Below are 25973 nucleotides of genomic sequence, written 5' to 3' on the forward strand. Positions count from 1 at the left end.
TAACATTCTCAGCCTAATTTTTTCTTTATTCAAATACCTCCTCCAGTTCATACCGACCTAAAGAATTCCTTTCCATGCTTTATATTTATACCCTTCAAAAGTCTGAAGATTGTTACGTCCGCCCCCACCTTCGTCATTGCTTAGCCATCTATACATATTTAGCTCTTTCAATAATCTCTCATAAGTAAGATCAGTGGAAACATATGCTGCAAAAATTCTGACATGCCGTGTTGCTTCTGGGTGTCTCAGAATTTTTTACATGATTATTTCAAACATGATTCTGCTGCGCACAGAACTTTTTCTTGTTTTTGTTTTCCTTAGAAACAGACTTGATTTTTTTCTCCTGTTCTTTAAAATAACCTTTTCAAGTAAATAAACATACTACTGTCTTCCTAACCCTCCATATGAATTTAAATAACAGCTTTAAACACTCTGAGCTCCTCCCCTCAGTTCCAGTTGACTTGGAAACCCAATGACAACAGCGTAGTTGGACATGCTTTAAATGCCATGCAACGATCAAATTCAAATTTTGCACTACCAAGCAACCTGGAGACAAACCCACAGTTTAAGAAAATGACAGAATGCATCTTTGCATTGTATACAGACAGGTAGGTAATAACAGCAAGAAAGCAGTGGTAACTTATTACATAACTATGTGATTACATTGTTTCTAGATACCAAAAAAAAAAAAAAAAAAAGATTTCCAGGATAGCAAAATGAAATTATAATTATGTTATTGAAATAAAAATGAGCATTATTTAAATCTGTAATATAGAGGATATTAACAGAAACATATGGCATTATTTTTCCACGTATTTTTTCCAGGGAATTTTCTTAAAATTATTTATTACCTCCTTGTCCTAAGAGTTGGTACTATTACCTAAAATCACTCTGAAAAGTCACCCTGGTTTCTTCTGGTATTACACAACACTTCAAATTCATACGGTTCAAATATGATCACATATTAATTGATATTTGTAAAGCATCAGTACAGATGCTCTCTGCAGAAAGGTAAGAGTGAAAAATTACCTCGTATGCATCCTTAATATATGGAAAAGCTACTCCAATTTGTGGGTTGCTTCTTCTATCATAAGCATAACGCACTATAGCTACCACTTTCAATTCATTCAATGCATGAACAAGGGCAGAAAAAGCAACTGCTGCATTCTGGAAAACAAAAAAACAAAGTCGACAGTCATGCAAGTTCTCATTAGCCTGCTGAAATACATCTTTCACAGTGAACTCAATAGCATTGATTTAGTCAAGACTAGTTCCCATTTCAGCTGTAACTTTAACACAAGCATTTTTCATGTTCAAAAAATGAAGAAGAAGAAAGATCAAATTTTATCACGATAGTGGATATATTCAAAGCTAAGCAGACTTTAGATCCAGCACATTCCACCTTTTCCACTAGGTGTGAAGAGCTCTCAGAAGTATTACGAGAAAGAAAGGGAGGAAAGTCAGCCCCTTAAAGGAACACATCAGAGCACCACAATGCGGGTTTTACCTGTAACATTTAAAATCATTTCGATGTCTGTTCTGAATAACACAGTGACAGAGCACACCATTGCTCTGCACGAGAATCATAGAATCATTTAGGTTGGAAAAGACCTTTGAGATCATCAAGTCTGAACATTAACCCAGAACGGCCAAGTCCATCACTAAACCATGCCCCTATGTACCACCGCATCTACACATTTTCTAAACACCTCCAGGGATGGTGATTCTGCCACCTCCCTGGGCAGCCTGTTCCAGTGCTTAACCACCCTTTCAGTGAAGAAATTTGTCCTAATATTCAATCTAAGCCTCCCCTGGCATCAATTGAGGCCGTTCCCTCTTGTTATCTGGGAGAAGAGACCAACCCTCACCCTGCCTACAACCTCCTTTCAGGCAGTTGTGGAAAGCACTAAGATCCTCCCCGAGTCTCCTCTTCTCCAGGCTAAACAACCCCAAACAGACTTAAGTACCAATTCCAGGTTCCCTACGCCCTTGTACAAACATAATGTTTACCAGTTTCTCATTATTCATGAGATATGGTATTCATTTGGGGTCTAATCCAACTTCTTTTCATCCTAATGGGCAATGGAACAGGACTTCTGTAAGCTGCATTAAAAATACTTGTTTTGTTAACATGGAAAGACAGGACAATCTCAAGTACTGCTACTATTTTCTGTTCCACAGCAAAACACCTTCAGCATTAACTTCAGTTCACCTTACCTCATCATCTTTTGCTGCAAAGACCTTCAGAACCTGGTTGCCCATGTAGTAATGCCTCTGGATCTACAGATTCAAATGGTCAAGAGTTAGCCCGATCTAAAGAAAATGTCATTGATGCAACCAGACCAATTAAATTCTGACACAACTGAACACATTACTCAAGTGAGAAGCCATAAAATGTAATTACTGTGCAGAGAAGTTAAAGCCCTTTATACGTTTCATATCTCCATTTATCACTGAATATGGATATTCACTCATATTCAGCAGGGTACTCTCATACCTTCCTGTTGATGGGCAGGAATGAAAGACTATGGTACTTTCAGCTGTTACCAATTTGAAGAATACTGCAGTAATTCAAAAGTCAGTATGGAAAACCACAGGAGTTAATAAAAGACCCAAAACTGACACCACATAATTTTCCTAGCAAAAATACGTCAAAAGGGAGCTGAAAAAAGTCACTTCCTTAATTAATAAAGCTACTTCAACAACAGCCTGGAGTATATACAGCTCTGCTAGAAAAGAAGCACTTCTGTTAGCAGAGTTTATGCTGTTCATGAACATGGCTGACCCCCTAAAAAACCTACAGTTTCATCAAGGGGCACTGCTAGAATAGCTGGAGCTACAGAGGCTGTGTGAGACACACCCAGAGAAGCAGTGCAATAGTGGAAAACCCGTCACAAAGACTGCACACTACCACGGACACTGGTTAAAATGACCTTTCTTTGTTAAAGAAAAAATCTCTTCAAATTACACTGTCTGCAAACTCACCTGGAGTTTCGTTATTTAGCAAATCACCATAATGCTGTTGAAGTCAGTGACAACTTGCACCTGAGCAGATCTGTTTAATGTAGTACAGCACAATTCTTCAACTCAGATTATTCTACCTGCAATTATTCTTTGGTGTTCTGTCTTTTAAAAGCTCAATTTTACATTCAGTACAGTGTAAATAACTAGATGTATCACTATACCTTCTTTTGTTTGCAGAAAAAAAAAGAAAGGTCCCTTCATAATATTTTTAAGTATTATTTCTTGATTTATATGGCATTGCTTATAAATTAAAAATCAAAGTTTAAGCGGTCTCTGATCTTCTTTCCTGAGGGATGTGAATAACTCAGAAAAATAATATAAGGTGGTTCTATTCCTTCTTTAATTATGTATTTGGAGCTGTTCCAGTTTCTCTAGTTAATAATAAATTATTTTTTCTCCAAAGTTTTTTAAAGAAATAATTTTATATTACACATACATTTGAATAGTGTCAGTATTAGGATTCCAAACAAAAAAATTCAAAAGAAAAAATATAAGGAAAGCACGGGTCTTGAAAATTTGAGTTGTAGTTGAAAACTTCCCAATATCATTACCTATACAGTATAATTTTAATCCTGCAATCACACTTGAATAATTTTATTCCACTGATGTCTATGCAACTACTATTCGGCATAATCACTCACACTCCTAGTTACAGGACCAGAGCACACTTTAAGATGTAGTTCCTACTCATTATGAAATCCCCAGACAAGGGAATCACATCATAAATATGCCTCAAAGTAGTAACAAATTGGATTTACATTTTTTCAGTGCACAAGATAATTATTGATTTTAATAAATTTTATGCAAATTATTCCTACAATTAACTTTATTCCTACAATTAACTTTATTCCTACAATTATTAACTATGTATTATATATCTGACCAATGGTAGGAAAAAAAATAACCATGTGAAATAACAGCTCATTTACAGGAACATGATTCTTCTCATCCATTTCAATAAAATTCAAACTTCAAGTTGAAACAGGAGGCCAGCCTCCAGCATAAGAAAATGATGCATATGGTGAAATAAATCTTACAGAATTAAATGAAGAGAGTAAGACTCAGCTGTAGGCTAGTAACACATCAAAAGATGCAAGAAATTGTCTCACTGGAACACTGGATTCAGACATAACATTTCCCTTGTTAGATCCATTTTCTAGTCCAGGATTTAGCAGTCCCTAGCATCTCTGTGCCTTGGTCAATTTAGGGCATATAAGCTCAGGCATGATATGTTTCCTCAATCACTTCCAGTATACAAGCTCCCATGTTACTTAACAACTTTTAAGTTTTGAATGTCCTCAAGGAGCAACCAAGTTGCGGCTCCCATTCAGGCTGGCTTCTCACTTCAATAAATCAACATAACTTCCTGGCTCCTCAGTTAGTAAGATGCTTCGGACCGCCGCACTGTGTAGTCTAAGGCCATATCTAGCAACATGCAGGGGTCTCTGTGCCACCTGTACTGTAAATAAAAATATGTTTAGGTACACTCATTTGGGAGTAAGGTCCCACAGATACTTCCTATTTCATTAGCATCTTTCCTTCCTGGTAAAGTTAATGATTCCTCAGCATTTGTCAAAGATTTTGTTCAAGCAGTGAGATATTTCAGAGAAGAGTAGGAGGGCTGGGACCTTTCAGAACAGAAGGTGCAGAGCTGCCCTACAATTTCCTTTCAGTTTTGAGTGGTGAAGGGGACTGGGTGCAGTGAACTCCAAGAAGAGTAAAGTTTCAGTCACCCTGTGCAATATCCTGGAGAAGAAAGAGTGGAAGCAGCTTAACGTTTTTAGCAATTACTGGCACGCACATCTCTCTATTTTCTCTTCAAATGCCCTGCTTCAAGAAAGGTTTTGTTAAGCCTTTGCCTAATGGTTTCCTAATGCTTAAGTCCTGGATTTTCTCAGGAAATCACCTTGTGCTGGATAGCATTTATTAAGGTATTGGCTCAAGGTAAGTTTCTTACAATACCCACGTAAAACAAACGACAAAGTTAATAGAAGTGCACACAAACACGAAGCATCTCATTGAAATATGGAGAGTTTTTAAACGATGTAAGTTCCATGAAATCTTCACTACATTTAGGTTTTGTTACAGCAGAAAAAAATCACAGTTTGCAAACTAATCCTTATGGAAATGAGAATGAATGCAGCCAGTTCTCAGTCTTTCTTTAATGTTTCTGTAATGTTGAGGGAGAAGCTTCTTCGGTTAAAAAGAACACACTGGTGGCTGGACAAAGCCCAAAAAGGCTTCTGCATGACCTGGACAGAAGACAGACCATCTTCTGTTGCACATCTGGCATCACTATTAAGTTTGTGAGGTGAAATGAAATGAGACTACAATACCTGTGTCTCCACTTTGCAGAGATCCGAGTTCAGTGGCTCTGGCTTCACTTGAGGGCCCACTGGCCACAGTTATGAGCTTCTCTCCTTCACAAGACTACATATTGTTTTCATGTACTAGAATCAGCAAATAAGTCACCCCTGTATACCAGACTGCAGATGCCCCATTCCCAATACTGGAACCCAATACAACACCACAACTTTAGTGAACTCAAACTGAAATCAACTGTCTTGAACAACCCAGGAAGCTGAATGGGAAGAAGTTCAGCACTGTACCTGAGAGGATCTGCTGAATCCCAAAACAGAAAAACATTTTGCTTCTGTTTTGTATTTCATTTGCTCTTCATCTTCCTTGGAAAAAGGAACTATATCACTCCCATAGCGAAACCCTGGAGAACAAGAGAAGAGCATCTGCTAAGCATATGGGCCTACAATTCTAACACTGAAATTAGCACTCTGAATATTTTAACAATGCATGCATGCCCCACAGCTACACTCCATGTACGCTCATCAAATTACTTTCCCTGTTAACAAAAAACACACACACCCATAGACACATTTGGTACTTCACGAACAGCAGTTGCATCCCTTGTACATCATTTTATGTAACTCAGCTACCCTCATAGACAGCTGGAAAGAAAATAAGGGAATGGAACATCTTGCCCAACAAAGTTATGCTCGCAGAATAGATTTAAGCAAATCAGAATATATTTCAGCAAAAAGACTACAACACTCCCTGCAATTGTAATACAAAAAAATTCAAACATAGTCACAAATCACAGACAGGAAATGTCACCAGAAGAGATTCAGAGAACAAAATGTGTTAACAGTGGAAGCAATACATCCTCACATGCAATGGAAAACCAAAACACTCTTTTGAGCAGAACTGGTCTTTCTACATGTTTCTGTGGTTTACTTCCCATGCCCTACATTACAGGGATATCTCCACAAAATAGGAAGCTGTTAGTTTCTCAGAGGTATCACCTGTTCCAGCTGCTTGTTCCCCCACCTCAAGCTCCAACATCCTCCCTACAACATCATCATTTTATTATACTGTCACAGACCAAGGATGATACCCTCAGATGTGAAGAAAGCAGAAGTAACAGAGCTAAATCCCTGGATGAAAAACCTATATGCAGATATATTTTCCTGGAAACTGAAAAGCAAACACACAGGCAAAATGAAAAAAAAATTCAGTAGGGGGTGCTTCAAATGCAAAATATTGTCTAATTATGACATTTCCCAAAAGGTCCACTAAAGTGCACGAGGCATCGGCAGCTCTTTAACTGTAAGAAAAATCAGACCGCTGTTAAGAGAAATTTTTGGTTTCTTTTGTTCACATTGAACTGTTTATCACTTCTTTTTACCAGTATTCCACAATCATTCACCAACTTAGGCAGTGAGGACATCAGCAGAGAATGGTCTCAAATGCTTCAAAACACATTTGCTACAAAAAGTGGATTTTTTTTTACTAAAAGTTTTGAAGTTATAAAACAGATGACGAGCTTTTAATTATCATTTCTGCTTAAAGAAAAAAAGAAAATCACACTGCTTTTGGGACATAATTTTATCTGCTACAAAACCACCTACAATTGCTACAACTGAAAAAGGTTAAATAAAAAAACACAGTATTTATCTTAATTTTTTAATTTTATTCATTTGACAGCATATTCTATACTGTTATCTGAAGAGTTCTGCCCTTTCTATATTTAAAACACCTGCCCTACTTGCATGGGACTGAAACAGCAAAGAAAAAAAGTAGTAGTAAAATATATCTACATAATCACAAAAACCCCACATTTGCTTAACTACATTTTTAAAAAGTACACTATTTCATTGTTTCTGAGGCCTTTAGTCTTTCAAGGAATTTAATCCACTCAGACGCTAAAGGTTATGAAAGAAGTATTCTGCATACCACTGCTTCAGACTGAACCTGCTGTGGAATTTAAACAGAAAGCTAATAGACTCTTGAACACTAAACCTTCCTTTAATGGTTTCATCTTCCCAATTGCAGAATATCTAGAGCAGTTGCTTATCTAGAAAAAAAAAAGAGTGTTATGAAGGTATACATGTTGTCAGTACAACTGAAGATTTGAAAACAGAATAGAGGTAGCAGCACTACTCACTACAGAACTGAGGTATGGCCCTCCACAGAACACAGTTTAGGAAGCTGTAGTGCCTTCCAAGTTCCACCTGGTGGTATTATTATTATACCCATTACCGGCAAAAGCAAAAATGTTTACAATACGTGAAGACCAAGAGTCTCACATAACAGTCTCTGTGTTCCATAGCTTACAGAGCTTACATTCTAAGATCACAGCAAGGCTTCAAGGTATAAAGCTAAAAGGCACTTAGGTGATTGAAAAGTACAAGCCATTATCTTCAGTTTGTCTTCCGGGTGCACATAAAGAAGCCATACCTTGAATAGTATCTTCCTTCTGAACCTCTGTCTCATCATCATCATTCAAGCAGTAAACAGTTTCTTTTTGCACATCATCTTTTCTGAGGGTTTTAGCATCCACAACTGTCCAAATTTTTTTCACCTTCTCTTCTGTGACCTTTATATCAGAATTCAAAGAAAAGGAATGTTTAACATTTCAGTGGGATCTGGAGCGCTTACCAGAACATGCAAAAAATTCTTAGACCAAGTGCTGCATTACTTTGATGATAAGGGACAAATGACAGCCCCAAATATGCATCTCTAACTGCTACTACAGTGCTTTCAGCACAGTTCCATCTGTCTGAGACCTAACACCTGACCTATATCATATTAACTACATACTTGTCTTGGTTATTCATTAAAGTCATGGGCTAAGTCATTTGTGGAAGTCTTTCAGTCACATGATAACACGTAACTTCCTTGCTATGTATTTCTCTTCCTCTATCTACATAAAAGCTTTTGACAAAGCATTAATGAAGAGGGTCCCGCGGGAAGCTGGCCAAGTAATGACCATCACACCGATGCGGTTACATGTCACTCTCTTTTTTCCCCGAATTGTGTGTCTTTTATGCCACTTAGCTGTTGTTCATGTGGCATCACACTCCATTTGATTGGTTCTGGTGTGGCGCCCACACGCTGCTCATCATCGATGAGATGTTTTTTCTCATTGTTCTGTCCAACTCTCTTATCTCTCTGTGAATACAGAGTTTCTTTGTCTCCCTTGGCCTTGCATACGTCCTTCACACCTGCAGCTTGTTACAGCTTCGGCCTGCTCGGCCTGCTATTGCAACAGTTACTTGGTCTGGATTGCTCATAATATGTCCGTTGTCTTCCAGCCACTCCACACATTAAGATATACATTAAAGATACAGGGACACTCAAAGCTCATTCAGTTTGTATGCCCAAGTTTTGCATCAGGCTTACTACACTGCAGGATAAACATAAGCTCTTTACTGCAGCTTCTCCAAAAGGCAAGAAAAGATCCCAGTTGCAATACAAGACTGGGAGGGGAAAAAATGAACAAACATCTGCAAGGAGTGAATGTTCCCCAACTACAGGGAAAGAAAAATGGTTTATTTTCTCTCTACTTAAGTGAAATTGATGGTATACTTAGTGAGTGAGAATGGGCAGAAAACAGAAAAGACAGAACAGATTATGTCAGTAGATATCACAAGTCTAATCCCTAGGTCTGATCCAGCTGCTATACGACCTTGGGCTAGTCACTTGGTTCATGTTGCTTACTCTCCCAAGCTTAACTTATCTTGTGTGTAAACACCTTTGGGAGAGGACTCTTACTGCATAACTGTACAGGTCTGGCACAGTATCCTAATAAAAAAAAAAAATATACGTATAAATAGAAAGCTGGCAGCAGAGACCTGTTTCAAAGCTAGTATGCCTATATCTCAGAAATGAGATATATTTCAACTTCATAATGCATCTTCCTGAAACCTTGCAATATTGGTCAGACTGTTAGTCTTGGGTTCAAATAACAAACCAATTAATCTCCATCTCACCAGATCCATCAGTGCCGCCACTCTATATAGTTACCTATTAATTATTCAATAACTGGCATTTTGCATATCTTCTGTGTTTAAATACACTTACTTCTTCCTAGCACTGTGTGAAGGACCCATATAAACTGTAAAGGAAACACTGTGCACAAGCTCTGCCAAACGGTATAAAGCAAACAAGCTGAAAAAGGAGGTGGTTTTTTTCCAAGTCCAAAATAACAATAGATGTGATTTGAAACAATAGCTGGTAAAACATTTACACCCACCATTTTACATACACATGTGCATAACTCCTCTCATGCCTAGGGCTTAAGAAATATATCTAAGTCTCATTGAGCTGCAGACACATCCCTGACATAGAATGGAAAGCTGCACACAATCACAGCATCCTTAATCAGGTTCTTCAACTTCAATACCATTAAGTGTCAAAACGTAAATAGCAATTACTTCTATTTCTGTACATCGTGAATTTTACTTCTGTAACATATGTGTTCAATACGGTGAAGCTAGAGTTGCTGTGGGAACCACAGTTCTAGATGTATGGCTTCTACACACATAAAATCCCTACCATAATTATTTTGGATGTTGTTTTATCTTTTATTTTCTTAGCTTTAAGGAAAAAACATGCAGCTGCACCTAACTTGCTGCCAAAATCCACTAAAGCATACGATTTTATGAACTTACTGATTTGTAGGCCACAATCCTTATAGACAAATTAGAACCAATAGTGAGCTGGCAAGGCCAAGCCATAGGTCTTCTTTCCATTTTCTTAAACATTGAAAGACGCTCCAGGCTCTCACTAAATGAAGGAATCAGGAGAACAGAAATGAACTCTGATGAACTGTAATAAAATATTACAGACAATACACTCTCTTTTCAAGGAGATGCAGGACTCCAATTGTTTCAGTTTAGACTGCATAAAGCATTAGAAAATAAACTGTATGAATAATCTTGTCATTAACTATTGTCAGAAAAAGAGAATGAAAAAAAAGAAGTGATACAGTAGATTATTCCCATCTTGAGCCTTTAAGATGGTGTGACATTAGGACTTAAGACGGTATGCCTTGTGATGAAACTACACAATTGCTTATTAAGCATTTTACATTTATCTGTGCTCACCCAATTAGGGCATGTAGTTAGTGGAACAACCCAAATTAGAAAAGACTATCTAAGTGGTAAAATGTTTTATGTAGTAGAGGTGAAGAAATGAAGAATCCAGTTTCAATTAACAGGATTTTTTGTTTGTGTGGTAATTAATTTTGACACTTTAATACAGTACTAATGAACTCATTATTTTCAGGGCATTCTGTTAAAGTGAAACAAGTTACTTTGAGTATTCCTAGCTTAAATAGCATATATACAAGCTCATAAACCAAACCAACCAAAAAAAAAAAAGTAACTGTAATGATTTTATACTAAAAAGTGTTAATTGCGTACCTTTATATAATGAGTCCAAAAATCAAAACTTTACAGTAGAAGTAATTTATAATGCATAATTGTGAAATCAAATAGACTTGCACCCCAGAACAGCTTTCAGCTAATACAAACTGCATCAGCTATTTTGTTGTAAAATTCCAATGCAGAGAAAGCACTCAAAATTATTTTTTATTGCATGATAAAGCAAAGATAAAACAGTGCTGACCTCGCATTTTTCACATGATGATAAAACCCAAAATCTAACTCTCTTGATTAAAGCACTTGTCTGGCAGATATTAAGATCAACTCCTAAAAACATTAGTACAGAATTCAACTTGGTATTCTATTTCTGAAGTTTCTTAGTATAAGCGGGGGGTGGTGGCTGTTAATTCTAACAGAAGCACAATGAAAGGAGAAAAACACTGGGATTTCTATAGTAAGAAAAGCATTGCATTTCCTTTTAAAATTTTTTTCCAGAAGGAAGAGAGGAAAAATTATTTTTCTGGGCAACAGAGACACCGATATAGGATTTTGAAAAAGAACTTGTTATTACAGCATTAATAGTACTGCAACATATACATTTAAGGATGAATGTGAAAGTCAAATACATAAGTGTCAAATGCCCAAAAATGCCATTCAAGCTCAACTTAACTCTACCCATTAATTTCTTATATTTATAGAAGAAAAGCGCTCACTTATCAAAGAAGACTCAGCCAATAAAAACCTACTAAATACACATTTCAACTTGTATTTTAAAAACAAGTCTCTTTGCTTTCCAATCCCTTCCCCCAAAACTCAGAGACTGCAGATTCACCTCCTGTCCAATAGTCAAAATATCAAACCCTACAAAATATAACAACTTACACTCTCTGTTTTCCTATATTCATTATTCCTGCTGGTAAAAATATCTGAACTCTTGTGAAAATAAAGTCATTCCAGGAAAGTATCTGTGTTGGTAAATTATCATGACAGATTTGCAAGGCTGACTTCTTAAAGCTTGATAAGCAACTTAATTGCATCTAAAACCTCACATATTCTTAAATAACTTAAAAAAATAAAGCTTTAATCTACTAGCCAAATGCCTATTTACCCAAAGATTTTGGATTTCCCCTGAAAGCATGCCACAACATCTTATACAGTAGCAAGAACATGTGACAAAAAAAAAATATAAAGAAGGGGCCAAGCCACATAGTAGCTTTATGCTTATGGATTATCCTAAAGGTTAAATGGGCACAAAAAGATACTGCTTTTGTGTGCAGTCTTTTGATGCAATGACAAAGCCTGCTTTTCTCCTGAGACTCAGACTGCTCTGTTGACTAGTATGGAACACACACACAGTGATACATGTTTCCTCACTAACCCATTCTAATGCTCAATTAACAGTTTAACTGGACGCTGAGGTGCAAAGCACAGCAGTTGGGTGGAGTGAGGGAAGGAAACCCCACAAAATGAATAATAGCATATTTTCAGGTGCCACCCTCAGCTAAAAATTACACTTGATAACCACATTACAACTATGGTCTACTAAGCTTCCTGAAAAACACAGTCTAAAAGATCACACTTCCTAATTGTAGAATACAACTACTACAACAGTAACATTAGACTTCTATAAGGCGTATAGATGCATTTTGCTTGTTCTCCAACTGAGACAACACCTATGTGGAAAAGTCTTGGATATCTCATTAGCTACAGTTTTTCAGACACACACATACATTTTCATTCTTCATTTTTCACTTTCACTTTCTTTTTCATTTTTCACATCATTTCACATGACGTGAAAAAACATCTTTCATTTCTTCCATTAGGAATGCTGCTAAAAAGTAAATTGATTGGCATAATGGCACAGTAGTCTGTGATTAAAGAGCAGGATTCAACAAACATTACTGAAAACATTTGAGGGAGTTTGATAAGCTAGTAAGCTAAAACAAGTCTGCGATCAAGGAACAGACTACCATTAAACGCAGATGTTCTACCTGCACTATGTCACAAATTCCAACTGTTCGAAAGCATGCTTTTCAAATCTCATTTATAGAAACATTCCCTCCAAAATCCAGTACTAAAGATGGAAAAAACCTGATTTTTTCTTTAAATACAGATATAGGAAATTCATTTTCCACTGGAATCTGTAAGTTTTTTTACCTATTCAAAAGCCGCTGAAGAAGCTGTTTGAAAGGGATTGAGTGTACAGTAAGTAGAATTCACTGACTTCAGTGAAACTGGAAACCATGTGACTGATTACTTATTCATTTTATCTTTCAGGAAAGAGATCAGAAAGTAAATTTACAGTATGATAAAGAGGAATAGCCAAGTTTACCTGAAAGTATAAATTTCTTCCAGCCCTCCTTCTTGGTCCAAAGTATGCATAAGTTTCCTCACCACATCGATGCCTTCCTTCTGTTGCTTAGTTAAAGCCTTTCGTGGGAAAAAATTTCTGTGCACATGAGAACGTACATAGGCACTTGTATCTCCACCTCCATCAACATCCGCTGGAAATGGGAGACTAAGAACACAAGCAGAAGCAGTTAGTTTGACTTTCTTCTTAATTAAAATAACCAACCAAGAACAAAACAAAAATTTTATCATAATCATTGCTTTCTATCTAGTTGCAGTCTGAAGAGCCACATGGTTTGCAAAATACATGAAGTAGTGTTTCAGTCTACTTAGTATTGGTAATATCTTGACCAGAGTGCTGCACCAGTTCTGAGCATCATACGCAAAGAAAGATACCCACATAACAAGAAGGCATTGGAACACTGATTAGAAAACAAGATCTGTGAAAAAAGATTGAACAAAATAAAGCCTGTAGAAAAGGGAGTCAGAGGGCAAGACTGTCTTAAATATAAAAGGCTGTTGCAGATAGGAAGGGAACAATCAGTTCTTTATATTCATAGAATCACAAAATCACTTAGGTTGGAAAAGATCTCCAAGATCATAAAGTCCAACCATTAACCCAGGACTGCCAAGTCCATCACTAAACCACACGAGTAAGCTCCACATCTACGTGTTTTCTAAACACCTCCAGGGACTGATTTCACCACCTCCCTGGGCAGCCTGTTCCAATCTTTGACCACCCTTTCAGTGAACAAGTTGCTCCTAACATCCAATTCTAAGGCTCCCCTGGTGTAAATTAAGGCCATTTCCTCTTGTCCTATCACTTGTTACTTGGGAGAAGAGACCTACCCCCACCTCGCAACCTCCTTTCAGGTAGCTGGGAAGAGCAATAATGTTCCGTCTGAGTCTCCTCCTCTCCACTTGTCATAAGACTTGTGCTCCAGACCCTTCATCAGCTTCATTGCCCATCTCTGGACACACTCCAACACCTCAATGTCTTCCTTGTAGTGAAGCACTCAAAATTGAACACAGGATTCAAGGTGCAGCCTCACCAGTGCCAAGTACAGGGGAACCATCACTCCCCTTGTCCTGCTGGCCACACTGTTTCAGATACTAACCAGGATGCTGTTGGTCTTCTTGGAACCTGGGCACACTGCTGACTCATGTTCAGCTGGCTGTCGACCAGCACCCCCAGGTCCTTTTCTACCTGGCTGCTTTCTTCCCCAAGGCTGTAGCTTTGTGTGGGGTTGTTGTAACCCAAGTGCAGGACCCGGCACTTCTCCTTGTTGAACTTCATACAGTTGGGTCTCAGCCCATCGATGCAGCCTGTCCCAATCCCTCTGCAAAGCCTTCCTATCCTCAAGCAGACCAACACTTCCCCCCAACTTGATGTCATCTGCAAACTTACTGAGGGTGCACTCAATCCCCTTGTCCAGATCGTTGATAAAGACAGTAAACAGAACTGGCCCCAATACTGAGCCCTGGGCAGCACCACCTGTGACCGGCCACCAGCAGGATGTAACTCCATTCACTACCACTCTTTGGGCTTGGCCGCCCAGCCAGCTTTTTACCCAGCGTAGAGTACACCCGTCCAAGCCATGAGCAGCCAGTTTCTCCAGGAGAATGCTGAGGGAGACAAGTGACAAAGGCTTTACATTTACAGCCTGCACTCAAATTGCATCATGGAGTCAGGTCAGATATTCAAAAACCTGATAAAGGCATTTCAAACCATAAATTTTAAAACCAACTGCCTGAGGAGACAGAACAGTCTCCATCACTTGGAAGTCTTTATAAAAAGATTAGAAAAACACCACTCAGCAATGACATACATACAACTGACCCAGTCTGAAGTAAAGGATTGCTCTAAATGACTTGTTAAAGGCCAGTCCAGGCCTGTGATGCTGTTTCAGCTCCAAATGCCAGCAAATGGGACTCTGTCTGCAGTGGGGCTATTAGGTAGCTCTGGAATAAATGTTACTCTGAGATTTTAATAGCTTACAACACTAGGTGAATTTCTGACTGAAGATGACACATTTTCCTGCACTTCAAGAATCAGATTTAAAAATTTAGCCAGGGGTTATAGATAAAATGATTTTGCTGCTCTTCAAAATGTAACAGAGTTAACTAAATATAATAACCACAGAAAAGAGGGATGTGTAAGATCCTCTACCCTGTGCCCTGGACAACGCCTGCAGATTTTTCAAATCTTTTCATTTGATCCGATTTTGAATGAACCACATGATACCTTTTACCACATTTCCACAAAGCAGAAGAATTTTACCATTGTATTAGGTTTTTGAAAAGCAGCCTACAGATCTCTACTTTAGTTTCACCTCATTAGTCCTCACTAAACTTATCTGTGGAGCAACACATCATTAGCAGTTAACAATATGCACAACAATGTCACACACAGCAGAATTAAAGAACAAACTTCAGCAAAGTGTTTGATGCCTTTATAGGAAGCAGCATCCACTGATAAATAGAGAAACTGTATTTTAAAGCCATTATGACAGCAAAAAGCTTCAAACCTCTGATACATAAGTTACATTACTTTCATTACACAGTGTTTAGACTCCTGTGATGAGAACTGTATAATACCCAAAGCCACACAGTGTTCAGCATTTGCTCGACACTTGATAACAGGGAGGAAAACCAACTATCTGCCACAAGTTACAATCTAATCGATAAACAGGGCATAAGAGATGGAAGCAAGGGTTATAACAAAAGCACAAGGTTTAGCAAGAAATTATTTTTTTAAACCAGTATCCTCAGTATTTTACATTTATATGTGTATTTCTCAAAGCATCATTTGCTTGCATGGCTGTGAGACAAGGTGTAAATCTGCAGCTAATGCTGTAACAGCAACATCTCCCTAGTGCTTCTATCAGCCACTGGGCCTTTCCTTTGTTTTGTCACAAAGAAAACGTAAAGATTTATCAGAAAACTCACACAGAACTGCAATGTTAAATCCTTGTGGGAGCATCTGTGCTAGTCTGCAGAGCAAACTACAGGTATGGAGACAAGGTAGCATGGGCTAAATATCAGGTCTCTGAAAGACATACTCTGGCTGGCAAGATGCACTCAGGTTCATGGTGTTGTGTTTCCCCTGCCTCCAGTGCCAACAATTGCTCAACTAAGCTAAAAGGGGCACGTCAAGGCATGTTGCAAGCTTACCTTCTTTTGCTGTGCAGACAGAACCTGAGAGTAGTCTGACATTTTTACGTTCAGCCTCTCCCAAGCACAGGCAACAAATGTGTGGAGAATCAGGCCACGATTTTCAGTCATGCTTTCCTACCTAACCCCTCCGGTATCTTGCGGACGGGTCCGCAAATGGTTGCAATGAATTTTTCAAGTTCACAACATTGCACCTCACAGAATGTTGAATCTAGGTGAAAGTTAATATTTAAATGGTCAGAAGTAAAACTGTGGCTTTAAATTTCTCCTGTGACATTATTTGTGATAAACAGCAAACATAAACATTCACACAAAGTTTTGCTCTTATATAAAACTCCTACAAGAAGGCCTACAGCTTATGTTACCATCACGTGCAACAATTAATACAGATCTCAGCACCGCCATTGATTCTTCAAATCAATGCCTATACCTATACCAAGACAGCCAAGGGATTTCTGTCATAAGCTTAAGACATTGCTTCCATTTTCCACTTAAATTTTCTAAGCCCATCACTGTGAATATAATCCTTCTCTTCAGACTTGCTTTTCTACTAACACCAGAATCAGGCTACAAACATCTGCAACACTGCCTCATTATTTTCTCCCAGTAACTCCCTTACCTAAAAGTATGTAGGCTGTTGCTGTGACAAAACCACTACTTCTGAGGCTATATCTGCTTCTATCGCTCTTTTGTCTCCCATTTTAGACTTATGGCTAAGCTGAACTGGAGTAGCAGCCAGCATCTTAACATGTATTTGCACATCACTTAATCAAGGGGACTTGGCTCATAACTGGAATTGACGGTATATGTAATTGATAGAAGTACTTATAAAAATCATATTACATACTGGTACACCTCTATGAAACCAATACATGAACAGATCACCAGCTCCTTCATGATCATTATTAAGAAATAATAATAATGTCCCTTTAAAAAAAATGCATAGTGTACAACAGCCACTTCCATACTTACAAAAACTGAAGTGAAATTCCTGTTTTCTTCAAGTTAGCAATGATAATTTCCAGCTGATCCTCACTGACAGGACTACTAAGGTCTGTAAACAGTTCAATGTGTCTCTTCTCGTATTTCTTGCCTCTTAAAATACAAAAAGAACATTCACATATATCAGGAATATTATCTATAAGGCCTTTTCCTAATTCTTTCCTTAGAGAAAACTAAAGCTTTACCAAAGTAATATACTTGTAAAAAAACCCAAGCAAACAAACCTACTTGGTAGTTATTCTATCATTGCTAAGTTTTTACTTTTACATGATTTCCCCCTACTCACTTCTGCCCCCTAAAATTGACGAGACTGGTCCTGTGACTGTATAACATCACTAACCAAACATACATGAATGGAATTCTGCCAATTGTCACCAATGTCAATAAAACGCTAATAAAATATGTTAGGTAGTTTACTGATTATACTGGATATTTCCTTTGCAGCTGTGAGTCTGCTTTTGTGAAAATGGAAAATGTACTTTAAATTACTGTTGCTGGTGGGAGTTCCATTTTAGTAAACTAACTCATTGGATTCACTGGATAAGATGGACTTTAAAGCCTATTTAATACACTAAGAAGTAGTAACAGTAAACATTAGAAAGTTCTGCCAGATAAAGAACAAAATTCACTTAAACTGATATAGTTTTTATCTGGATATTCAAGCATAAGGGTGATTTTCTTGAATTTTTACCTGATAGTATTTTCTCAACTGAAGGTAAACTCTGTATCAAAGTGTTCAGTGCATACCAAAAATTTACCCACAAGACAACAAGAGCAGTTGCTTTTAGGTATTCAAGGTTATACTGCCATTAATCCAGTGATTTTAATTCAAAACTCAGTTTTAACTGTTAAATTGATACAACTTTCCACACCAACTGGACTTTATTAATAAAAATATAAATTACATCCCTAAGTCTTGTCTTCTGCATTCACAGTTAGATTGCATAATCTCTTTAACAACATGTTCAATCTCGATTTCCCCAGACCATCAGTTCACTGAGTGTCAGAAAGTCACATTTCCAGTCTAAGTACATTCATTGACAACTTTGTAACACTTGTGACAACATTTTCTTTCAGCTTAAACGTGCAGTAAGAAAACACACTGTTTATCTCCCACAGCCTGCGTATTTACAAAGACCCACCTAATCTCTGACAGTCTTTGCTAGGCTGAACAAAGTCACCTTTCTGATTTTTTTTTCTTTTTGTAGTAAGAAACACCATCACCCTTATAAATCTGGTAGCCCTTTTCGAGGCATGTTAGCATCTGAATTAACGTTTTTTTGATAAGAGATCACAAATGCAACATTAAGTGAAGTATTTATGCTTCACATAGTGGCACTAATATTCTCACAAATCTACTGCAAAGTTCCCGGTTGCATCAGAAAGCTCTTAGATCATCTCAAGACACTAAATCTCTCCTGGGGATTCTTCAAGGACAGACTCCTGTAGTATGTTGTTTGTTCTTAATGTTTGGAGTGGGGTTTGAGGTTGTTCTTTTTTTTTCTAAATCAGATCAGCTCCAAAGTGCAAGGTCAGAATTCTGTAAAAGGCTTTGGGTTACATACTCACATTGTCTCCTTCTGAAGTAAGTCCATACACACAATAATTGCATCCAGAACTAAGCAAGTTTAAGAAAAATCTCAATACGAAAAATCACAGAACATGAATCATGTCACAAAAGTTTTTCCTATGAAATAATCTTCTGTTTTCACCTCCTCCCGAGCACTGACAAATATGCATTTTAGTTAACAAGCAAACAAGCAAAATTTATTGAGACAAGAACTCTTCAAATATCTACTGTGCAAGAGGTTCCTATATAACTTGTCTGTTTTGTGATCTTGTCTCTTCCCCATTTATCTGCTTGAACAGTAAAAAGACTGCTGCAGAGCCCAATCTTTTAACTGTCAGTGAGGAGGCTCAAGTCCAATGAAACAGCAATCTAATATTTACAAATTACTTTGCATCCACACAAAAAATTTAGTTGTACTTTCAATGGGTACTATTTTCCCATGCAAGTTTTCCTCCAAAATATCTGCATCAGACAATTTCTTGATAAGTTTCTTCCTCAGCACAATTTTCATTGGGAACATATTTTTATCACTGCACACAAACCTGCCTACCCATGAAAGGAACATGACTGCTTCTGCTAAGGTACAGCTGACTGGCTGCACACTTCTCCGGAACAGCTCTGACAGTGAATCGAGCTCACAGCAATCATTTTACAGCCAGAAAGAGGGAACAAAACACAGGAAGTTGAACGGTATGTAAATGAAACACACAGAGGGACACTATATAGATCATCTTCTTTTAAAACTCTTCACTTTATGCACCTAAAACCAGAACACATTCAAACATAAACAATATTCAAACCAGCAAGTGACATTTGGCAATGTTACAAATACTTTATATAGCAATCAGTCTGATAAACTTCTATTCTTCTCTCTGGCTTCTGGTACTTCTGCTGACTTATTTCATAAATAATACTTTTATTTGCTGAAAAAGCATAAACCAAGTTCTGTGGCACTATTTAAAAAAAACACATGCCTTGAGGCCTAAAATTATATTTTTGCTATCTTTTGTTCTCTTTAATTAACAGAACACTTTGTAAAAGTAATGATTCCCTAAGGCCAAGACTCCATCTTCTAAAAGAATGTCAAAAAGCAGCTAATCTGCTCTTGAACAAACTTACAACCACAAATTAGCTGAACTATGGTAGTAGTTAAAACCTCAGAGGCAAATCTGAGTCCATTTCACAACACTAACTTCCTGTCAGCTACGCAGCTGAATCAGTTCAAAAAGCGCTCTACTACGAAAGGATACAGTCTGCTTGTTCAGAGCCTGGCTTAATCACATCTTGAATGTCTTCCAGCAGATCAAAATCTGGTAGCATTAGTGACCTATGTACAGTAATGTTTTGGTATTGATCCCCACTGGCAAGGTTATTCCTAGTACCATCAGTGCCAAACAGAACTACAGCAACCTCATCTTTACTCTCAGCAAAAACCTGGAAACAGAGAAAATACAAGACAGGAATAAAAACACAGGTAGATTTACACACAGCTATGTTAGGACACTCCAGCTAGCTGAACTAATTAAGAAACAATGTCAGATACAGTGGATTTACTTTTTCTTTCTTCTTCAGTGCTATCCTACCAAAATGTAATCTTAGAGAGTTTACTAATTTAGATATAATTAAACTAACAGATTGACATGAGAATATCTGGGATAAAACAAGTAAAATTGGCCGACTCAGTCCTTGAAATGAGTCTTCAGTGTGGTAAATTTTAAGGGCGTTGAAACATTTTAGAGAAAGAGAGTACCTGTTTTCCCCTTTTCTACTGCCCCGAAGACTACCACACCTCATCCACAAAAGCACAGCTGAAACAAAAAGCACTGTTACTCCTGCATAAAAACAGAATAATTCTTACTCATTTCTCATTTATTTCAATTACTAGTAAATGAGGAAAATAGGTCACAGATGTTATTGCTTCCTCTCCTTTTTTAACTTTTTTTTTATCACACATACCTGTCGCTGCACAAACTTCATCATAATCTTCTTAGCTTGTTCAAGTGAAGACTCCTCACCAGGGGCAGAACTGCTCATTGTAAAGCCTACATCCAGGCACAGCACTATGGCCACCTGGAAAGGAAAGACAATACTGAGTAAGAATGCAAAAGGGCCAATATAAGCATAACTACTTAAAAGGGTACATAAAAAACCCCTAGAAATCAAACTACATCAATTTCTTTCATAATAACTGTTAATATGAGACAATGGTGGAGGACAGAACCAGTATTACTGCACTCAACCGAGAGTCATTTAATCCTGTACCACGCACAGTCAAAAATACAAAAAATCCTGTATTACACAATAATCTGTTAATACAGGCAATTTCTGTACAACCCTGTGAACATATTTGAGATCCAAGGGCTCTTCTACACTAGGAAATAGAACAAAGGTAGCTTGGCTAACAATTACAAGCACAACACAATACAGTATATCTGCACAACACGAGGTGGAGATACAAGCTTCCTCCCTAAACTCTACAGCTACATCCAGACCTCACAGTCGCTCATAATAGCTGTAGAGATCACTCTTTGGTCTAACCTAAGAACGGCAAGAATGACAACATTCCTATAGCCTCCAGGGAGAGCCAGAACATTTATGCTACTGGAGGTATCTGCAGTGAGCACCAGCGTCTGCAGCGCACAGCTAAGCTCTTAATGCCCTGGAAGGATGAACTCTGATTTCAATTTAGGGGCTTAAATCCCACAAGCTAGCATAAAAGTTTGCATTTCTGATCATCGCTTTAACTGATCTATATACAACACTGCCCAAGTCTTCCCCTTAACTGATTTATAAATGAGTACATAAACAAAACAAATCAAAAGAAGCTATTTTCTCTTGTTCAGCTCTTGCTAAGTTCCTCTCAAGTTCTTCCAGAGACTCTACTTACCTTGATTAACCTAAGCAATTTTATCATCCAGTTAAATAGAGCTGTATGGAAATTCAGCAAAATTATGCCATGCATCTCCAAGAACACCAACAAAAGGCCAGCTCAAATCTGTTGTCATTTATTAAAGCAAGGTTCTTTAAATGTAGATCAAAATCTTGCCAAGTGGACTGCCAGTAGCTTGAATTATTTGCCAGAACACAGGAAAGTTAGGTATTACATAGGCTGGAGCCAAGTCTCCTTGTTTTAAAATCCAAAATACACTCAATTCTGCAATGAAACTGCCGAAAGGATGTGGGCAATAAATGAGAAGATTGTCAAGCAGCACAAGATGCATAGTTTACTTTTGCAAGGCAAAAGGGATGAACAGAAAGAAAAGGCGTTGGTCTAAGCTCTCTTGTATACAGCTATGCAAATAACTCAAGTTATTTTATAACTTATTTATATACACCTTCTTAAACATCAACAAAAAGAACCTGATTCTTTTTGTCATCCAAATAGATAATTCCTAATATCAAGTCTTTAAGAACAGCTTACCCAGATTAGCTCTCTGATGTTGTGTGTTAGCAGTGATCAAACTATTTTCTTACCCTCCTCCTTCTCCCAGAATATACTGTGTACCTCCCCCACCATTTTAACAAGCACTGGTTTAACTCCCTGCATCCTCCCAAGACAAGGCAAGAGGAAGAAGGCTGAGCAACAGGGCTCCACAAGACATTCAGCAGGTTATACTCAGTCTCCACACTTTGTTCCTTACTTTGTCTTTATTAGTGGCTACCCTGGGAGCCAGGAATTAATACCTCTGAGTCACCTAAGTCTGTGAAATCCTTGAGTAGAACAGAGTCAGTAACTGAAACTGCACTAGGTTCTCAGAAGAGCCTTGTTACTGTTCACCTGCCAGCCTAAGGATTTACTCTACCAGCATCAGCAGCTGCAGACCCTCAGCTTGTTGCTGTTCTGCCTCAAGACACACAACAGCTCGCAGCTGAACTAATCCTGTTGTCTAAACCAGGTAAAACTGCTCTTCACAGCTAGCAAGATGACTGCAAAAAACCCAAACAAGTGCAGAACTGAAAACCTGCTGTTCTGCTTCAGAAAAAATAATCGAGTGCCAAGTGCTAACATGCTCTTCTCGAAGACAGCGAACTCCAAGCCCAGTATCTATTCAGGTACGCAGAATCCTCTTTCAGGAAGAGGGCAGGTCTCTCTTTTGGTAATCCTCCTCTATATGTCTCTTCATCTGTTAGTAACCTCTGTGCATCTCACCTCTGAGCATCCAGTACTACAATCTTCAGGCGCAGTACACTAAGCAATGCTTTTAAGATGCTCAGCATGTGATTGTAAGAGAACACTGTCACACCTGAGCTAACATCAATCTGCACTGCTCAAGTACTGATAAGGGTGAAAACTGAATGAACCTGCCTTTATCTCTAACCTCTCAGTGCTGAAGCTCGTTATAACAGAACTAAGAAAGATACTGCTGCAGCACTTCAGCCTGCAGCACAGACAAAACCTGTGTTTGACAGACACTAAACTACCCTGTATCAGAAGAGACCTTAACACAGCTTCACCAACAGGATTCCTTAAACATACCAGATGAGCAAACTGCATTTTTAATAGGGCAAAACCATTGCTACTGCAAAAGCACCAGTAATTACTACTGCGGTAGCTGCCCTGTGCTCAAAACCGGAGACACCGGTACTGAAGGCCCTTTAAGCCAGACAGCTTTACACCCGCAGCAGCTCAGAGTCGATCGGTTTCACAGGCGGGTTTTGCAGCCGTGACTGCTGTGCCGTTTGCTGCTAACACCGAAGTCGGGTCACTGAAGGGATGGCAAGGCGGCCGCTTCGGCCCCACGCCGCCGGCGGTACCGACAAGCCGCCTTAGGGGGGCAAAGCCGCTTCCCTCAGGCGAGGATGAGCGGACCGGCCACGTTTGGCACAGAGAGGCCCCACCGGAGCAGCCCCGGGGCGCCGCCATAAGCCCCCGCAGCCAGCGCGGCGCTAACACCCCGCACAAGCGGCCGCCCAGGGCCGAAGGCTGAGCGGCTCCCGCGTTACAGGCGGGCAGCGGCGGCCCCGGCCCCCAAGGGGGCCCTGCTATCACGGCCCCCCCGGGGCCCAGCCAGGCCCAAGCGGGCAGCAAAGCCTCCTGCGCGGCGCCCCCGCCCTGCGGCACGCTGCCGCCACAGCGGGCCGGGGCCAGCCGGAGGACGAGGCGCGTGGGAAAGGGGTGCCCAAAGCTGTCGGGACGCTGGGAGACCCCCGCTCCCCTCACCTTGCCGCCGCGCGCCATCTCGCTCGTTCCGGGACGCGGTGCGCCGCGCTCAGCGCTCCGGCCGGCACCGCCCCCTGGCCGATCCCAGTCCCCCCGGGAACACGGCAGCGCCGCTTCGCGTTCCGCGGGAGGGGCAGCACCGCCCCGCGGCGGCGCGGGCGGGACGAGGCGAAGGGCAGGTGAGGTGCGGAGGGGTTGAGACGGCTGGGCCCGGCCCCACAGCGTCTCCGCGGCGGGGCACCATGAGGGCACACGGCCTCGAGTCAGCCCGGGGCCGGCCGCGGAGAGCAGCTGGGCGGGCTGTGGCCCGGCTGGGTGAGGGGGAAGGGAGATGTGGCATAGCCCCCTCATCTTTCTCTGCAGGCCGTATCCCCAGCCGCTCTCTGAGTGCCACATCTCATGGGTACGACGGTACCTGCGATTTTGGCCGTAGTGTGTGCGCAGTGTGTGGGCAACGGCAAGCCTGGTTTGGGTGGGCTGGGGTCCCTGAGGAGAGGCAGCAGCAGGGCGAGTCTCGGGGGCCGGAGCGGCCATCCTGCCCTCTCCCACCACCGGGACCTCCTGACTTGCCCCGCCCGTCGCCCCCCCACGGGGCCCATCGCCCGCCCCGGGCCCTCCAGCCTCTTCCTCACAACGCCCGGGGGTCCCGCTCGGGCTGCTGAGGGAGCAGCCATTCCCCCTGGCCGCCAGGACGGGGCTTTGGGCTCGACAGAAGCGTCTGATAAGTCATGGATCACCAGTGGGACAGGATTATTTAATTAAACATGGGCACAATACTAGCTTTCTCCCAGCATTAACAACAGAATTTTGGGGTGAAACTACATCTAGGTGGTTTGATGAAACTTAGACCTGCTGATACTTGCTGAAGTCCAAGTATAATACATGCTATATCATGTGTATCTTGGCATGTGTTGAATATTAAATCATTAGCAGAGGCGTACAGAGAATGGCAAATACATCATCATGTATATGGAGTACTTGTTCTGTGTTACTTTCCTGGTGTCCTTTAAGAATAGCATTACCAGTGTTCTTTCCATTCTCAGTGTATCTCAAAAAACACATTATTATTTATAATTATTCTCAAAACAGAGTGCAAAGTGGTGATACTAGTATAGCTACAAAACAGTAAGTCTCACATGAACACTCTAAAAACCTTCTACCAGAGTACTGACCGTGCAAACACAAGTGTTTCCTTTTTATAAGTGATGTCTGAAGACAAAAATCCCCTTTCCCTCCTTTTTACATTGTCACACTTCAGGAATATCAGTAATTGGGGGATCCTTTCTTCAAAGCACTTAGCATATCAAAGGAACAAAGCAGCTTGGCAACATGAAAAACATTTTATGGGAAACCAGTAGACAAAAAATCCAGTCAGCAATTGCAAGAGAAAGCCTTGTGTTGTCTTCCTGCATGTCTCTAAGGAGACTTCAGATTAATCAGCCAAGGAAATGAGGTCTGTTTGCTATTATAATTATTGTTCCTGATGTTACTTTAGTCCCTAGGAGTGCTTGCCACAGACCAAAAGCCCCTCCTTGGGCTAGCAATCAGGTAATCTCCCACCCCAACCAATTTCCAACATAGCTTGCAGTCTAGGCATAAAGCAAAAGATGTGTGCACACAAATGTATAAATGGGAAAAACAGCAAGACAGGAACTGATCAACTTCATCAGCAATGGCATCAGCAGAAAAGCATTTTGTTAGACTTCATAATCAAATAACATTTTATTTTTATGCCAGGGTTGGGAAGTAAACCCAAGCTCTGACTGTTGGCACAGAATATTGACACAAAACCCCTCATAGTTCCCTCCAAATCTTAGATTGGACATAAAAGCTGAATCCCAGGCTTTGGTCCAAACTCTCACAGCTAGAGCAGTAATGGCAAACATTACTCAGAGAAACCTAATCTGGGGATGAACTAGGAATCTCTGCTGTGCAGGAAGGTTGGCATGCCCAGCCCAAGTACAGCATACTGTTCCCTTACAAAGCCTGAGTAAAACTAAAGACACCTGTA

General features: G+C 39.8%; 1 protein-coding gene across 2 annotated transcripts in view; it reads right to left on the bottom strand.

The window, feature by feature from the left end:
* Positions 1-24511, bottom strand: part of XRCC5 (X-ray repair cross complementing 5) — a 54369-nt gene extending 29858 nt beyond the window's left edge. For both annotated transcript variants that reach the window (XM_080398716.1, XM_080398715.1), the window contains exons 1-11: positions 23963-24511; positions 20758-20871; positions 20052-20235; positions 18801-18849; positions 17202-17324; positions 13039-13224; positions 9993-10107; positions 7777-7915; positions 5634-5746; positions 2218-2280; positions 1030-1167 (exon numbers count right to left, since the gene is read on the bottom strand). In XM_080398716.1, the coding sequence (XP_080254842.1) occupies positions 1030-1167; positions 2218-2280; positions 5634-5746; positions 7777-7915; positions 9993-10107; positions 13039-13224; positions 17202-17324; positions 18801-18849; positions 20052-20235; positions 20758-20871; positions 23963-24496 (1758 nt within the window). In that variant the 5' untranslated portion in view covers positions 24497-24511. The remainder of the gene's footprint in view (positions 1-1029; positions 1168-2217; positions 2281-5633; positions 5747-7776; positions 7916-9992; positions 10108-13038; positions 13225-17201; positions 17325-18800; positions 18850-20051; positions 20236-20757; positions 20872-23962) is intronic.
* Positions 24512-25973: the final 1462 nt, after the last annotated feature.

Source organism: Falco punctatus (genome assembly GCF_963210335.1).
Source record: "Falco punctatus genome assembly, chromosome: 8".
Lineage (NCBI taxonomy): Eukaryota > Metazoa > Chordata > Aves > Falconiformes > Falconidae > Falco > Falco punctatus.